Raw genomic sequence first — 18584 nt, forward strand, 5'->3', positions numbered from 1 at the left:
AATAATAGGATGCAATGTGATCTTATTGTCTTGGAAGTGTTGAGAACATTTGGTGGCTTTTTTTCTTTTTTTAAGAAGAAAAAAAAATTGTTCAAAATGTATTTCTACTCTCTACATACAGGAAAAACAGGGTGCCTTTAACCAGTTCCTCATATATTGAAAGCTAGTGTGTAAGATTCTGCACCCACCCTCCTCCCCCACCTCCCTGTCAACACTCACACCCCACCACATGCCTGAATTTTCCCTTTATCTGCACTTTCCACGTGGTGGCAACTGATCTAACAATTCCCAGCCTTAATTGCATCTCCATCCAAGCAACGGTGGCCTTGGTGACTGCTGCCATGGTGACTAGCCAGTCTGTACAGGTGGAGTGGCCAGAATGTGGGCCTTGACTTCCTGATGGGAAGAGAGGAGAGAACAGAACAAATCCCCTCTTTATGAGCGGCACACACACGCCCGGCTACCAACAGCGGTGGTTAGTGTCTCTTATGAAAGTGTCCGCTTCAGTGTGCGTGGGGCCATAAGTGATTGGCGAAGAGGGATGAGACCGGATTACAGGACTGTTCAGTGTGCGAGACGGTGACATAGTAAGGAGAGGTGACAAATAAGCATTGAGGGTGAATAGCGCATTTGTAGGGTTGAGTGCATGTGCTTGTGTGTGATTGAGTCAAAGACAGCTCGTGCCTCATTGCTGTATTTGCTGCTATCGCAAGAACACCATCTATCCCAGAGGTTTGAGAGTAAAATCCCTAATTGTTGCTTTGGCATCCGGCATCAGTAGCTAGAAATCCCTCTAAGTCCCTGTGCTTTCCTAATGAGAGAGGCAGAGGCCTTATCAGGCCTGATGAGATAGAGGAGCTTTTAATTTAGCATGAGGATGGGTGAGCAGCTGGGATTATTAATAGTCTCTCCTAGCCTTGCCACCCATCCGCTGGCTCAGCTCCATGTCATTTATAAAGTGGTATGGGTAAAGCAATAGGGTGCGGGGCTTGGTATATGCAGTTAGAATGTGTTAAACCCTCTTATGCATTAAAAATTTAGCAGTCGGTGAGAAATACAAATATGAAGCATTGTTTCATGCGTGCATTTTATTGTTATTTGTTTTGTTTTTCAGTCTTAACACCCCCCCTGGAACAAAGGTAAAGCTCCTTGGTACAGTCCAGGTTAAAAATGGTCTTTTGCTGCTCGATGACTCCAAAATCTTCGTCCTTGGAGGCGAGGTTGATCACATGGTGGAGAAATGGGAACTACAAAGGGTGAGGGTCGATATTTTAATGATGGCTCAGCTCCTTGTAACTACAAAAAAAAAAAAAAAATGAAGAATTCATATTTTAGTAAGCATTTTAAATTTATAATATAGGCCCATCATTAGTGTTTGCGAGGATTGTATTCTTCTCAGTTTGGAAGAATGAGCTCTCTTTATCCTTCAACCTGCAGAGCCTGGCCAAACACAGCAGGAGTAACATTGGCGCAGAAGGTGGACCTCCTCCCTTTGTGCCATTTGGTCAGGTGAGGAAAAATGTTAATAGCGCAATTTTTTAATTGAACAATGTAAAGTGCTTTTCTCTGATATAAACACTGGGGGAAAAAAAATGAAACTAGAAACAGGAATATAAAATAGTACGTGTATATTTATGAAATGAGATTGATTTTTAGTAGCGATATAATAGAAGTCAGGTTCTGCTGAAGAACAATAACCTCATTAATGTACGAGAGTCGTCAAACCCAGGTCTGGCTGGAAGAGTGTCCATTGCTTGGCAATGATCTCTCCGATGTTTGTGGACAATTATGAGTGTCTTAATGAATCTTTCAAATGAAGGACTGATTTTTAAATCGGCAAACTATTCAGTTACAGGTTGTCCCTTGCCATCAGCGTGTGGTGTAGATGTTGCATTTGTATTGAAATAAAAAGATGTAATTGATATGAAAGATAAGAAGAGATTACACGTTTCAAAGCTGGTCTCTAAGGTGTACCATCAACAATAATTATCATGCCCATCTTGTCAAACATTTGGTATCTAAACATAGAAATTGATTTGAAAAGAATAACTATGCTCAATTCCCAGTGCCTTAATAAAATATGAAACCACCTTACATCTTTCTACAATTTTTTTTTTTTTTTTTTTTTTTTCTCTAAATCACAGCTTCAGAAAAGCAAACACAGACAACTCTGTGTTTGCATTCGAGCCAGGAGTTTGAACATAGACTTTTTCATGAATGTATATTTAAAAGCTGCTGATTCTGAGTGAATACTTGCTTGGAAAGGATCACAGCTTCAGATGGGGATGCATCCGTATCAGCTGGAAACTTGTTTTTTGGGGGAATTTTCACACTCTTGATTCCAGTTTTACTCAAGCTTTGTAAAGCTGGACGAGGAGCATTTTGAGAATTATTATTCAACATTGTCCAGATTTAGGGTGTTGTATTTCTCATGCTGGGTCACTCCGCGACATAGTGTTGAATAAGTCTGCTTTGGGTTCTTATATATTACTCTATTCTAAGGAAATGAACAATGTGTCTGCATTTTCTTTGGCTCTGTAGTATCTCCCCCAGTTCCTGTTACACAGAAACATTGTCACAGCTGCCACCACGGCGCTTCACAGCAGGAATGCTTTTAATACCGAGAGCTGCTGTGTTTTCACTGGACATTTTGTTTCCCTTGAAGAATTACATCATATCAGAAAGTAGAATTATTTGCCTCATGCTGTGACTCCATAACACATTTACCAGTTGAGTGTAAGGTATACTTCAGAGCTTTGAAAAAAGTATGATGCAAGTTTTAGTCAGAAAATCTGCAGGAATTACAGAATAACCTGAGTGATATCTATACAGATAGGTTTGTTGTTTTTCTGCTTGCCCTCCCAGAATCCCTTTGCCCTGCATCTGTGCCTTGGTTAGCCTGACTCATCTCCTGGGCTCACAGATATTTTTCTTTGGGAACCGCTGTCGACTGATATAAAAAATAGCGCATTGTTCACTGTGAGGCCTGTGAATTATCCAGTGTAACAGAGGATATTTTCTTTGGAAACAGACGTTGTGGTTGAGATTTCAAACTATTTTTCAAAACTTTCTCTCCCACTGAAGGTAGAAACGTCAATGGAGGAGGGTTTAAAACCCAATAAAACCCTAATTAAAACTATCGGTGTAAGTTGCAATTTGAGTGAAGTAACCCTGTAAGTTTAGAAGTTAAAAAAACAAGTTTTCCCCTTTTGCAAACCATTCCCGCTGCCTTCCCCGCCTAATAGTGTTGATGCCCAACAGCTCATCAGTTTCATTTTCGCTTCTGAGCAGGTTCAGTCTCTTTTGGTTGCAAAGGTCATTGCTCCTGTCAGTTGTTGACCTCTTTGACTGAATCATCACTTCTGACTGTTCCCCAGGCAGTCTTGAGTCACCATCTCATTCCTACCACGTCACTGTTGATATTTTTTTTTTAACTTTAGTTTAGTTTTCAAAACATGAACTGTGAGCCGGGAGCCAGCTTTAGGATTTGGGTTGCTATTAGTCGGTACAATAACTTCTTCAAGCACCACTTAAACCTGCAGATTAATTCATCAAAGTTCTAGTGTAAATCCACAAAATGTATAAACTGTCAAGTGGCCTGACTCTTTGCTTCAGGAACTGAACATGACTGAGGAGGATCTGTTCTTTCTCTACTTGTATAGAAGTGTGCAAGGAAGGATGAGGTAGACAGCAGAGAGCTGGACCAGAGGAAGACCCTCCAGACTCACACTGGGGTCAAAAATCCCGACGAGAATGATGAGTTTGAAAAGCAGCGGACTGCAGCTATCGCTGAGGTGGCCAAGACCAAAGAGGTACGGAAACCCTCATCATGGCGCTTTGTGGCATCTTAACTCTAGTGTTTTTAAATATTTTAGAGAAGTGTTGCAACATTATTAGTCTGCCTTATAATTACCTTACAATTTGCCAACATGTAATATATTCTCAGTTAATTTATGATTTTCCACCACCTTGCATTTTGGACATTTGATTTTCAGAACCACTGTTTTTGCGTCGTTAACAAAATTTTGCTGACTCACTTATCGATTGCATTTTTTTGCACAGGCTCCTTAATTTAGCCTCCTTTTAATAGTACATGCCCCCTTACTGGCATTCACCTTAACCTTAATTGGTCTTGACGTTTGAGTAACCCTTCAAATTAAAAATCATAATTAAATTGTCAACCACAAAGCTCTATTTCTTTAGTTTTTTTTTGTCTGCAGCTCTATTGATCCTCATCTATTGTTTTTTACTATGTCAGGGCCCCCGCACATTCGGCGGTGGAGGAAATGCGGGCAGTAATTTATCCAACGCTGCTTCCTCCTCTCGGGGCCGAGACTCGTACCAGCAGAGGAGATGGGAGGACCGGGTGGAAAGAACAGAGAGCAGACAAGATGGAAACTACAGAGAGCTGGTGAGAAGACAAACGCGGTCAAAAACCTATAAAAAAAAAAAAAAGAAAAAGAAATTGCCTGTGTTGAAATAATGGTTTTACCGCACATTACTGAAGCCTCCATTCACTGTAACAAAGCAATTTAAAGGTTGGAACTCGCTCTGTGTTCTTCTTTGGTGTATTTGGTCTGGACTGAAGTCTTATTTCATGGTTCAGAAGCTGGGTGAGCCATCGATTATGATATTGTAGAAATGTAAATGAATTGGAGGCCTGGTCAGGTTTTCCAATCAAGTGGCAGTCCATTTGTCTTGCTTTGTGTTGTGACCTGCCAGTTTCTTGGCTGAACACATAAATAGGAGGGAACAGGATATTATAGTATTGGGGTGGGATGGTTTGAAACTTAAATGCACACTAATCCAAGGTAAGGCAGTATTTTATTTCCTCCTCCACTGTCCATCCAATCCACATTGAGCCTCAGTTCTGTGTAAAATTACCTTATTTTACCTCATTGTTATTATTAAAACCATTATGTCTACATTTTATTTCCTCCTCTGTACATTTTGTACTTTCTCCGTACAATATCTATGTTTTCTTTTTGTTCTTTCCCTCGGTGGGCAGGTGGATGAACGTGCTCTGAGAGACATCATGGAGATGGGCTTTAACAGAGAGGCTGCTCGACAAGCTCTGATGGACAATAATAACAACCTTGAAGTGGCACTAAACAGCCTACTGACTGGATCGTCTGGGAGCAGACCCGGTCCAGTGGTGGCTGAATCCAACAAGCCGCAACCCAGAGGTTCATACGCACGCACGCACGCACGCACGCACGCACGCACGCACGCACACACACACACACACACACACACACACACACACACACACACGGACATGCCTTCTGCCTGCTTTGATCCCATAAGACTTCATGTTTCTACAGAGTAGGAGTGAGATTCGGGGCAGTAATGTGGAGGTTTTTTAAATACAGTGAAAAACACAAACAGCCTAGTTAAAGAACCACAGTAGCAGTTATTCTTGTTTTAGTCCATTTACCAAAAATTGCATGCTCACATTACTGCTGGCTCTTGTCCCCAGCACACTACACGGTTTCAGATGGATTTTCTCTTCTACCTGCACTCATTGTTTTGCTCTTGTTTCAGTACAGACAACTTGAAAACTTGTCCAATCATTGTGAACTATTTACTGACTTCTTTTCGTTAAAGATTTCTTTCAGCGTGCGGTACAACAACAGCGATTGTTTTTCAAAGCTCTTGTTGTTGCTGTCTGTGGATCCGTTCAGGTCAGCTCAGAGTGCTCACATTTATCAAAAGTAAAATATCTGGTTGAGTTGGGTTCAGGTTTATAACGGACACAAACAAATATATGCATACACAGAGCCACATACTTTAGATGTAGACATGCAGGGCGTGAGCGTGCACACATCCAAACTTTCTAAATACCTTACTGACAAAGTGTTCATAACTTTGTCTTGTTATTTTGGGTTCTCCTCAGTCAGAGGAAAGGGAAGAGGAAGGTCCAGAAATGAAGATGAGGAGGAGGGAACAGGGGGAAGGCCATCTGGACCAAGTACTTTGTTTGACTTTCTGGAATCCAAGATGGGAGGTTTCTCCATTGATGGTGAGTGAACTGGTCCATATTTCAGTTGAACAAACCGTTACCTCTCTCAGGTCCATAACCATCAAGCTGTCCTACTTGATTTATTTCAGGAAGAAACAAATTCTTTTAAGGTTTTTTTTTTGGGAGGGCAATTTTGCCTTTATTGGAAGGCATACAGGGAATAAGTGTGAGTTTGAAATATGGGTAATGTCTGCGTCTCTGTCTCTGTTTTAAGAATGTTTTTTGACACGAATTTATAGCAGGACTTCAACATGAAGAGTAATGATTAGATTAAGACAGATGGGGTGATCATGAGCTGAGAGAAATACAATCATGTTCTGTAAATGTCTGAAATCATCAGTGGTGTGAAATATGTTGCCATAGTTTTTGAATACACTGATCGTTGTTTTGTGTTTTTTCTTCCTGGTTTGTGATCTCAGAGCCAAAGAGCCAGGCACCGCAGAGACATCACGAGAGCAGAGCAAATTTCTCCAACTTCGACTATTACACCAAAGACACATCTCAGAGCAAGTTCTCCTCTCATAACGACCATCGCCAGCAAAGAAACGACCGTCCGCCTCGCTTTCACAGGGACACTGATTTTCCCAAACCTGGCCAGGAGCCTCTCTCCAACTGTGCAACCTCTCAAACATCAGTTCAAGCCCCACAGTGGAAGGGCCAGGAGAGATGGTCCCGAGGCCCGCCAGAGAGACTGCAATACGACAGGAGAGAGATCAGGGATGAGCAGATTTCTCCGTCCTCCTTCCCGACAACTTCCACACATTCTAAAGAACCGCAGCAGCTGATGGAGTTTAGTGGATCTTACCACCAACGATCCAGAAATGGAGATGGTGGTGGGAATATGTCTGGACCGTCTCATAGGAGAGGGGTAAAAGATAATGTACCGCCATCTCGACTGAGTAATTCTACAGGAGGAGAAGTGGACGGAAGAGGAAGTACTAAACGTCCAGACAGAAATGAAGAACCCAACAACGGTAGGCGGAAGGGGAGGATGGAGCGACCAAACTCGGACCACTTCGACCGACAAAGGGACAGTGGGCCGGCAAACTTTAACTCGAGGGGAGGAAGCTCAGGGACGTCTCAAGATGTCGGGTTGTCGCAGGGTTCTCGAATAACGACAGTGGATCCCACTCATTTCCAAAATGGAGACATGGAACATAAAAGAACTGGGCCAATCAAGCCAACAACCTCCCCGTGTCCGCCCAACAGGGAGCCGCCCCCCAAGAAATACACTTCTAACATCCAAGGACCTAAGAGAAGGCCAGGACAAGGAAAAGGTCAGGGTCCTCGAGGGTCAGAGAAAAGTCACATTGTTGAACCCGCTTGGAAACCTGGAGACCAGTGCCTGGCACTGTACTGGGAAGACCGCAAGGTATGTCATTCTTGGAGAAGTAACGAGCAGTAGTTGAAGGTTGTTTTCTGACATTTAACATTAAATAATGTAAAAAATTATTTGTGGTCGTGGCTCATTTTCTCTCAGTCACATTGTTGACAGCGTCTTTGATTTCTTTGTCACAATTATATTAATTGACAGAAATTTGTTTTGTCTTTACATGTGGAAATGTTTGTATTAAGATAATTAGGTTTTCTTTTTTTCTGTCTGGTTGTGTGTGCGTGCGTGAAGTTCTACCATGCAAGAATAGATGCTGTGCATCCGTCAGGCTCCACGGCCGTGGTTGTATTTAGTGATTATGGAAACTGTGAAGAAGTCCTCCTGCACAACATAAAGCCTGTGGCTGCTGATATGTTGGTAAGTACAAATAAAACAGGAATATAATGTATCATTCATCATTAACAAGATCAGCATGTGTTGGTTAATACAAAGTGGAAGGAACTGATGAAACTGTATTCAAGTGAAGGGTGATGAAATATAAATGACATGTAGTTTTATGACTCACAGTAACACATCACAACCGTATCAAATGTACAATGGCAGGAGGAGGATGATGGTTACTATGACAGCTCACTCGAGTTTCGCCGAGGAGGTGATGGTCAACCGAGACGCACAAGACCCACGCAGCAGTACTACCAGCCGCCCAGGGCACGAGACTGACGAGTCTGCGTTTACACTGGCAGGTAAAGGAATGGGAAAGGATCACTTTTAATTCAACATTCAACATCGGTGTGTTTTATATGGAATGTTTCATCAATGCCTCAAACAATTCTCCCTAAATTGTTGTCGAAGTCTTGGATTATACAAGCGACATTTGTTGGCTCATTTCTCTTGACATTGTTTGGTGAATTATTACTGACATACTGTTTAATACACGCCAGAGGTGGGAGAACAAAACAAAACAAAAAAAGGATTCTCTCGTGTATTATTCCATGCTAATGCTAATTCCTCAGTTCATTTTTCATGTATTATTTACATTGAGCTAGTGTAATAAAAGCCAGCAGCTAACAGTTAGCTGGGGAGCTAGCTGGTTAGCTTGTTGGCATCAGCTCGGGAACAAAGTCAATTGTAAATTTGCGAGTTTGTTTTAACGGTAGTGGAAAGGTGCCAGTTCTTCCACTCGCGAGGAAAGAAATCCTCGCATTTACCAGCGCTGCTGACCAGCTAGGGTTTGACTTTCTGCTAAAGGCTAACAGCTGACTGTTGGTGACCGGAAGAAGCAATAACGTCACCGCTTCCAGCCCGAGACGAGCGCGGTGCTTCAGAATAAAAAAAAAAAAAAGCTGTAGTGGTTCTGCTTTGATTCCTTTCATCATGGCGGTACTTCATTTAACTAAGAGGTTGAAGACTTGTATAGACTTACTATATTGACCTCTGATGTGGTATTCCTGATGACAATTTTTGCATTAGCATGGCTTTAAGACAGAGCCAAGGGGTTTATAGGAATGACGCTGCTAAAATAAAACTGTTTTTTTTTTGGAAATGTCACTCATTGTATAAATAGTCTCTAGAAGCATGACATTTTTCCACATGGTCGAGTGTTAAAAAAAAAGTATACAAAGTGTAATAAATTGCCTTTTTTTTTTTTTAAATCACAAGACTTGCAGAATCATCAATATTTAAAAATTGCAATACGTAATTGAAACGGTACCCGGGTATCATGATAGTGTTGAATTGGGAGATGAGCATATTGTCCCCATCCTCATGCGTACCAGAAACCGTTGCCAACTGCAAAACCTGGTTTCATGTAATATTTTCAACTTTTACTTCTTCTGCTGGTACAAATGAATCGTATAAAACCCAGTTATGATATAATAAGAAGCCCAGATGCCTTAAAAATACAGACATGCTCAATTTAACAAAGGTATTAAACAAATTTTCCTCTTCTCCATCCATCAGTGTGCTTGACCCTCCTCCTTCCACTTTCTGCAACAATCCACAGTGCTTCCTGAATTTCTAAAGTGTCCACATGGTCAGGACATCCAGAACTTTTCAAAGGGCTTGCACGAAATGCAAAAATAAAATAAAAACTGACATGAGCCCTTTTTTTTTTTTTCTTTCTTTTTTTTGTGTGTGTCAAGGACATATCTACTGTATATGTTGTGAAGATTTGTTAAATGGATGCATCAAAATAAACACTTATGAGTATGTAGCAGATTTGTTTTCATGCAATTTGTTTCTAATTAACTGATTTAAATGATGAATAAACTAATGCAGAGCAGAAAAAGAAACCTCTCAGGGGTCCTTGGTTTCATTTGTACTCTAATTAGAGCAGTTAGCAGCTATCAGTTAATTTTAGTTAATCTTTTATCTTAATTAGGGTTAATTTTAACTGATGACATTGATATTTTTTGAAAAAAAAAAAATGCACCAGCAAATTTTTTTCGATGCTGTCCTGTATCTTGGCTTAGCCTGGACATTTGTCCTCTCTTGGATAGCCGTAGGCACTAAAAGCCCACAGTGTGCGGCTCAAGCTCATTTGTGGTGTTCTTTGAAGCAAATCCAAAGGTAAGACAATCTCTTCCCCCTGTAATAGAGATGGTTACACTGCAGAGATATCATTTTGCACATTACAAAAGGGACTGTACCCAGCTCTTCAAGCACAGCGCACACTCTACCGTGCTATCTGCTTTATGGACTTGTGCTGTGCGAGAGTTTTACACGAAGAAATAATCTCCACCTTGGCTCCAGTTTCGCTCTCACCAACAGTAGGAGACACACGGACAATGTGCCGGGGTTCAGCACAGAGGTCACCGTGTTATTCTGTGTCACTAGTCCAAAGGGTTTGCTTTATTTTCCAACCGAGGCGCCAAGCGAGCATAGATGAATAATTAACGGCTGGTAATATGGAAACCTATCCGCTAGGAAGGAGCTGAAAGTGAAGCTCTTGAAAGTGTTCTGGGGGACTGACTATGACACACTGCCCCAATAATTCTAAAGGATTGATTTTCAATCTGATAAACTGTGATATTTCTGTCAAAGAATTAAGCCCATTTCATATTGATTTTTTTTTTTTTACTTGACCCTGGAGGAAAAATATGTATTAGTCAGTGACCCTTTTGTTTAACCTATTATTAGATTCAATAAGCGTATGGTTAGTTTGTGCACAAATGGTATAGCTGTGGATTATAGGGTCAGTTTTTTTGTCACTGTTATTACTTCCTGCTGCAGTTGCATGGAGGAAATACTTAGCGATAAAAACAAGGCACATGTAACTGGATTTAAAAAAAAAAAAATTTATTCAAATTATTTACTGCGTATTAGCTTTCCTAAAATGCTATTTTAGTCGATGAAAAAAACAATCCAACACAGTTTTCATTCCATGAATTGATTTATTTACATGGAAAAATAACTAATGCCCCCAATACTCTTAACAGTTTCAAAGGATGGTTCAAGGTGAGAGTGGATACTTAGTATTTGGGTCATGACATTGATGAGGTCACAAATAACACTGAATTTATTTATTGATAGCAACACCCTATGCTTGGATATGATCTCAATTATCCAGTCTACTAAAAAACAATCTTAGATTATGATTGGCTTCTACCTGAAAGGATTCACAGTGGGGGGGGGGAGGGTGTGTGTGTGTGTGTGTGTGTGTGTGTGTGTGTGTGTGTGTGTGTGTGTGTGTGTGTGTGTGTGTGTGTGTGAAATGTATTGGGGAAGCAGCTCACTTTTAAATGTCAGGGTTTAGCTCTGTCAGACCCAGTTTGATTGCATTTCCATTTATATTGGATTATGAGATGGCGGCACGATTCCTCAGTGGTTACAACTGTTGCCTCACAGTAAAATAGACCAGTTCAGGTCTGACAGGAGTGTTCTTCCCACAGTCTGAAGGGACAAATTGCCTGTGGGGGTCAATGTGAGAGTGTGGCCCTCCACATATGTTAACCGTGTGATAGACTTCAAACAGATCGACAATGCTGACTGACATCCCCAGAGCCATGTGGCTAACCCGGTTCCTCTAAAAGTATTGTTTCTGAAACAAGCTCGCTGGTTTCTGCGTCGCCTTTTCCAGGCCTCTCTCCACCTGCAACCTGATAACCTTCACTAACGAGAGGAATGCTTTTTACTCCTGGAGAGGGAGCAGCCTTCTTTCTCACATTAACATCCCCCTCGCTCTGCCTCTTCGTTTCCCACCTGCCTCTGCCTCTCCTCGTATCCCCATTCACAGCTGTTGGCCATTATCTTTCTGCTTACCTGACCCCTCACCCTCCATCTCTCCACCATGCTACCTTTGTGGCAGTGACATCTGAACCCGGTGATCCTGTTAAATGCATTCTTTCTTACATCATTTCTACATCGGCCTCAACAAACCGGTCCTTTCTCTCCGTCTTGTAGATGGAGGAAAAAGGAGATCAGAAAGGAGGTTACATGAAAATGACTGACCTGAGAGCACATTTCCTTGCAGGCATACATGGTTCTTGGTGAAACGGAGGAAGACTGGGTGCTGCAGGAATGAGATTAACTTTATAGGAAAGTGCTTTTGTGTTGGATGTTTCAGTCCTGCTGGATTTACAGTCTTAAGATACTTAAATGTAGAAAAATGCAGGCATGAGTGGAAGAACAGCAAGACTAATTGTTTCTGTTTAAAAAAAAAATGCATTGACCAAAGAGAAAAGGATCCTTGAAATAGATGTCTGCATGTGCACATTTAGGCAACATAATAACACCACCAGAACATTTCTCTTCAGAAAGCCAGAATCTAAACCAAAGCTGTCCTGATTGCAGAGGCTGCATTGTAAAAAAAGTAACATACAAAAGGAGAACATGACAGCTTTAACTACACTTTTAAGAGATTAGAACCGCAGAAAATTGTCAACACGGGATGCTGAAGAGGTTTAAGTGTCTAGTAAGGTTTGTTTACATGGTGATGGGTTATTCTCTTTTTCCTACTCGTGGAGAGACGTAGGCTCTTCGTTTGCATGTGATTCGAAGAATATTAAGTCCAACCACCATCTGGTAAACGGCTACACCACTAACATGCAAAACAGCTGCCTTGTTGTTTATGCTTTGCCGGAATCTCTAAGCAAATGCAATTTGTATCGCAAAACCGTAGCACTCGCTCATCCGAGTGAGAACGGCTGAGGTGTTGGAGAGGACGTAGAATGGCACCCTCGTGTCCAGCCTTTGCATACCACCCTGAACACAGAGTCAGGTGGTGTATCAGATTTGAATTTGGTTTTAGGCATGAAATTTTAGGCAATGGAAATTGTTGAAATAACATTTTCAAAAGACAACAAGGGTTGTGACTTCATTTTTCAATTAAACATGCTTGTTGTATGCAGGTTATGGTCACGGCAAACAATAGGACAGTCATTCTCTTTAGACCTGCACATGCTGTTTCCATATAATAAGCAACACCCGTTCTCATTTGCTCATAGTAACAGGAGCAAATCTGATGTTCACTAATTGTCATCTCTGTCACACTTATTTTTCACCTTTGTTTTTACATTTACCACACTCCCCTTAGCTAACTAACTGAGCAAAGCGTGTACCTAATGAGGTGGGAAAACATCTGAAAATTCTACTTTCCTCTCTTAAACCAGACCATAAAGTTTGACTTAGACCTCTTTAACATTTGATGGGAAAGTGGAACCGTAATGTCAGTAAAATTAAAAACACTATAGATTAACTACAAGGTCATCATTTTGTGTGACTATTCGTAATGCTCATTTCGTCAACTGACACAGTCATGCAACAATGCTTACTAAAAAGAAAAAAAAGAAAAAACAAAGTTTGGCTGAGTGTCAGACTTCTGTGTTATTACTTGGACTGCAGTTCAGAAGCTCAACCCTTAATGAGCAAGATAGGTGCTGCTTGTCAGAAGTAATGGCTGTTTTCAGTGTGCAGCCGAGCGTGGCCTATATGGGTCATTCCTCAAACATCCTGCCAAACATTTGTTGCCAAGCACCCCTTGTGTTACTCATAACACATGACAATATAATGGTCAAATGGGGCCAGTTATCTTGACCAAAGACAGTATGGACTGAGGGTGAATGATGAATCAGCAGCTGGGTATTGATCCTTACCATTACCACATATGGGTCCGCGCAACAAAGCAAACATAGAGTAAAGCACCTTTCAGTCAATTTTATATACCCTGTCCACTTGCACCTAATGGCTATATGCCACATGAAGGAGAGCAGCTATGGGGTCCAGCTAATGTGGCTGCCTTTGCTGCTTTTGTTTTTATTCCATTTCCACTCACAAACATGACCTGTAAAACCATACATTACTGAATCTGAAAATAAAACTACTCAGTCATTTATGTAGACTTTCAGGGTTTTCTCTGAAAAAACAAAGTTGGCTGTGAAGCTGGTTGCAACTGTGTCTGCAGGCACAAACAATTGCAGTGGTGCTGTGCGCATCAGTCCACACATTGGTTTCTGTAGCACGTCAGTGTCACACTCCGGTGAGGTTGCTGCCGACATAAACTGTGGCTAATAGAGCTGCTCACGCTGTCCAATTGTCCAAAACAGACGTAAAAACTCCCGCTAGAGAGAAGATGCCAGTCTGAGTACCTGGTTGTATGAATGTGTCTGGTAAACAGAGTGCCAACATCGAACAAAACAGGGCTTTACTGGTCTGTGACTGAAGTTTCTGATCAAAGGCATGTGAGCATCTAGACTTGCACTCTTTGTGTAGTTTTACAGTCTGGGATCGGAGGTCAAGAGTGAATGTCTTCATCATTACGCAGCAGGGAAAGACGTCAAGAGCGAGGTATCTGTTATCCATCTGTTCACATATCTAATCGTACATTTGTAAATGCTGTAGATAAAAGAGGATTTTCAATTCTATTTGTTGTCTTTCCTTTAATGCATTCGATCAAATTCTAAGAGCAATCCGTTCTCAAGCACTTTGTCAAACTGAGCAAAATGGATTCACTTCAGTTCTAATTGTGTAATTGGTGTAGAATTTTACAAGATCTCATAACACCTAAAAAGTAATCAGTCCAATTTGGTTTTGCATTATCCCAAAGCTGCATGCAGCTTAATTTTCCAGATCTTCTAGGTGTTCATGTTTTTTTCAAAAGCTCAAAAATATCCGTTTTTTACATCAAAGCCTGGAGAGCAGATCAATCATCAAAAACTGCAGAGATTTATGAGCTTAAATCAGAAATACAAGTTGGGTAGGTTTATTCCCTCCGGGACCGCAACTCTTAGCTCATCAACATTGTGATCAATAGAAAGAAAGAAAGAAAAAAAAATACAGGAGTAGAGTCAGGGTTTTTTTACACAACTGTGTAGTTTAGTCAGCTGGACTACTGAAGATTAAAAAATAAGGGAAGTATAAGGGAATATTTTTTGTACAACAAAAAAATAAAACTTCATGGTGTTCATTTAATCAATCTCATCATGGATTAATGTTTTTACAATGTTACTCAGATGTACTTGATATTGGACTTGAATGTACACATGAAGAAATTGCCATATATTCTGTGTAACAAAAAAACTAAACAAAAAAGAAAGGTGTTGGGTCTATCAGGCGGGTCTGATGATAAAAAAAAGCCTCTTGGCCTTGTGTTATATCCTCAGTCTTCGGTTCCATGACTTTTCTAATTAGGTGATTACCGTATGTTGTGAAGGTAGTGAATCATGAAGCACAGATCTCTTTTTGACCCAGAGGGTAAGGAACCTGTTTTGGTCTTTTCTTGGAAAAACTAGGAGAGCAGCCCCCGGGGTTGATGCTACTTTCAGCTTTGAGGCTTTTTGAAAGGAGATACTTTCCACTGAGAGAATTCAGTCAGCACACTGAAAACACAGGTCAGGACCGTGCTGGAAAATGAGCGGGCAACCTTTTGGGCCTGACATTATGGCTTTTAACTGTTCATGCAGAATTAAGGGACTTTAAGAACACTATTGAGGTCAAAAACGCATCACAAGTCAATAAAGCAAAAAAAAAAAAAAACACAACACAACACAAACACACTTCAATCCATATAGACATCAATAAAATAAAGGGCATGTCTTTACAAATATGTATGAACATGACTGTCCAAACCTGCAAAGGTATTTCAGATCTTGGTTTGTCACCACTTTGTCCTAAAGTTTGAGAATGAGACAAGGAGACTATGTGTCCTGATAGTTCAGTATTTTGGTAATCAATAAATTAATCTGGTATTTGAGTATGAACAACTTTAGAGTTGATTAACAGCATATAAAATTTGATCCTGTAAGCAATAAGGTTGAGTGGCAATGTGACACTCTTCCAGAAAGATACAGTCATGCAATCTAATGGAGCAGCCATGTGATAAATATTCATTGTTGTTGACTTTTATTGTCAGAGGTGTTGATTCAACTCTCAGTTTTATGTTGTTGAATTCCTAATGTAAAAAATAATGCACAAAAAAATAAGACAAAAAACACAAACAAAATAGGAGTCCATCAATAATTTAATCTATTCAGTTTTAGGAAGATAATATAAGAGTCCTGCAACAAATGGAAGAATTTTGTATTTAATTGGCACCACATTTGACAGGTATATTGAATAATTTTTTTAAATTTTCTTGTTATCACATGCATGAAGTGTCTTTTATACAAGTAGTTTTATGTACTTCCAAGAGACCCGACTTAAGAAATGAAAATAGCACAGAACAACTGCACTTTGCATAACTCACTCACTCAGCAGGTGGGTGGTGAAGGCAAGCTGTAATTTTCAAAGTTTTTAGGTAATTTAAACATTTATAGAAAGCAAACCATGCGCGGCGTATAGAGGAGAAAATCACTATTTGGTAGACAACTCATAAACATCTGAAATGTTACCTCGACTGCACAATTCTTTTTGTAAAATGTCAGAATCCAAACAGGTTGGAAGCCGCTGGGTTAATTTTCAACAATGTGTTGTAGTTTAGAGCTTGTTTTATTGTTCACTGTCAAATTTTTATGAGAAGTAACTAATCTGTCTGATAAAGGTAGTGGAGTTGAAAGTATAATATTTCTGTCTGAAATGTGGTTGAATGGGAATAGAAAAGTAGCATCAAATTGAAATATTGAAGTAAAATACATGTACTTCAAAATTTAATTTAAGTGCAGCACTTAAGTAAATGTACTTACTCTCTAACATTGTAAAAATACCACCTCACAAGCAGCTTTAACATACGCAATCACCAAATTAGGGTCCGATGTGTCATCTGTGCTCACTGCAGATAAATTTGGCTGAAGAAGGACCTAAAATCCCCTAAATCCCAGGATTAACCTGTGGACAATAGAGATTTGCATGGCAGCCACCAACCATAATCGATAGAGACGATGAGTACCATAAGGCTTCTCTTCCCCTAAGAGGCTTATATATCATAGAAGATTATTTATTTCCCCCTGTTTCTGATGCCTGTATTTATCCTACAGTGAAATTGCGATGCGTCACAAAGCACAAATGTCTCTCAGAAGGAAAAAATAGTAGAGGAGAAATATAGTATTTCTAATGAAAAGGTTAACAACTGTCATGGGTAGATAACAACTGTCATGGGAAGATAGAAATATGACTTAACTGTGAATAATTGTACCAGCGGGTAGTTATACGTTAAATCTTTTGTCGTATTCTGTCCAAGAAGTGTCATGGCATAAAACTCCATTAAATATCAAGGTGTCATTTCCTTTGTAAAAAAAGGAGATTACTGAATTAGCACTTTTTCATTCAAAAATACTGATAACACTTTTGAAATATACCACCCAAGACAATATCAGTCGATTTCAAATGCATGGCAGTACATATTTCCTGTCCAAATGCCCTTAAAAGCTTTTAACATACATTTCTTTTTTTGAGTGCTCTTCCTCAGCAGGGGCGAGCGGCTTTATTCTTGCATCTCATCCAATTTGGCAGCGCACCTAACTGTGAAAACAACAGCAAAGCTTAAAACTATTAGATGTCCTCCAGACATCATGTTTATACTCATGTCTGCTCATGAGGAACTTGGCACACTTTGCTGATCAGAGATGTGTAAAATTGCCAACACAAAGATACAAGGTGAGGATGAGTGTGATGCCACTCATAGTCTTGTAATGCCCTTGAGGGTTGATGTTCAGTGGGAGGAATGTTGTCTGTCCTCCTACATTAGAGGTAAAGTACAGTTAATTAAAATAGGTTTTAATTAACTGCAGGTTTTGTTTTGCTGTAGTGAATGCCTTTTGTCTTTTGTTACCCATCATTAGCAAAAATCAATATCTGCTGATGTTGTTTAACAAACCAGTGTTTAATTTTCAACATCGCAGCCCGTAATTAAACTGAAAATAAAAACCATGTCGTTGATTACAGTGAAACATATGACTCAATAAAAAAAACTTTATTTAAAGTTAAGGTATCAGGATTCATTAAATCAAGCTGGTTAATCAGAAAAATGTCCAAATAGAGGTAAAACTCAGAGCCTGCAGCTGGCAGAGTATTCATGTAGCTGGCAACAGTTCACTACTACCACAATATTGGATATAATATAAGTAGTTGTAGTATTAGTGTGTAGTGCACAGTATGTATCTCTGTAAAAATGGCTCAACTGCTTATATTATGAAAAAGAAAAATTTTCAAATAAGTGCTGTGACCAACTCAAGGTTGGTCTATTATCACAAACACATTGTGACTACCTCAAGATTGGCCCTATCTTTTTCTCTCCGGTTGGTTGCACTCTTTCTTTTGTTCCACTGAATCGAAGGTCGAGCTGAGACCTTGGGGGTGTGTACAGTATCAACACTGGCATGCGTGAGCAGTTAAATCTACATTCACTCCCAGCCAGGGGCAAATCATGTATGTCCAATGTCACATACAAACACAAAGTAAACTTAACCCTATTATTCAGAACTACTGAATGTGCAGCCTGCCAGTCTCCAACCTCCTGCACCTCACCAGTTCAGTTGCTGACAGAAATGTGCTTATAAGATGATTTTAGGACCAACAATAATCAACACACATTAAGAAGTCAATGTCATTGAAATGGAATCAGCCTTATTATTATTTCTCATGTCTGAACCCTTCAAACTTATAGAGGCTTTGAGAAACATATTCTTTCCTTAAAACTGGTGGTTACATGCCTCTGCCAAGCCATCAAGTTCCAGAAGAGCTACACAATACCAAAGTTTCAAGGTGGACACCCAAGATAGTACCACTAATCATTTTATCCTGTTAAGCATTTGTGAATTTTTGTCATGATACCGTATGAATTCTTGAGTTATTCCCATA

The 18584-nt window shown here is 40.1% G+C and overlaps 1 protein-coding gene across 5 annotated transcripts in view; it reads left to right on the top strand.

Moving 5' to 3' along the window:
• The window catches only part of tdrd3 (tudor domain containing 3), a 34114-nt gene that overhangs the window by 3258 nt on the left and 12272 nt on the right, over positions 1-18584 (top strand). Inside the window, exons 5-14 of one of the 5 annotated variants that reach the window (XM_069697800.1) lie at positions 1115-1256; positions 1438-1509; positions 3663-3812; positions 4259-4411; positions 5009-5186; positions 5897-6022; positions 6442-7394; positions 7647-7772; positions 7959-8098; positions 9315-9650. In XM_069697800.1, coding sequence (XP_069553901.1) covers positions 1115-1256; positions 1438-1509; positions 3663-3812; positions 4259-4411; positions 5009-5186; positions 5897-6022; positions 6442-7394; positions 7647-7772; positions 7959-8075 — 2017 coding nt within the window. In that variant the 3' untranslated portion in view covers positions 8076-8098; positions 9315-9650. Of the gene's footprint in view, positions 1-67; positions 476-1114; positions 1257-1437; positions 1510-3662; positions 3813-4258; positions 4412-5008; positions 5187-5896; positions 6023-6441; positions 7395-7646; positions 7773-7922; positions 8999-9314; positions 9651-18584 lie in introns of those variants that run through there. The other 4 variants (XM_069697803.1, XM_069697801.1, XM_069697799.1 and 1 more) reach the window with 4 other exon arrangements.

This window comes from Brachyistius frenatus, unplaced genomic scaffold (genome assembly GCF_029030835.1).
Source record: "Brachyistius frenatus isolate BFR_SWC_R1_liver_20210118 unplaced genomic scaffold, ASM2903083v1 Contig_24, whole genome shotgun sequence".
Classification (NCBI taxonomy): Eukaryota; Metazoa; Chordata; class Actinopteri; family Embiotocidae; genus Brachyistius; species Brachyistius frenatus.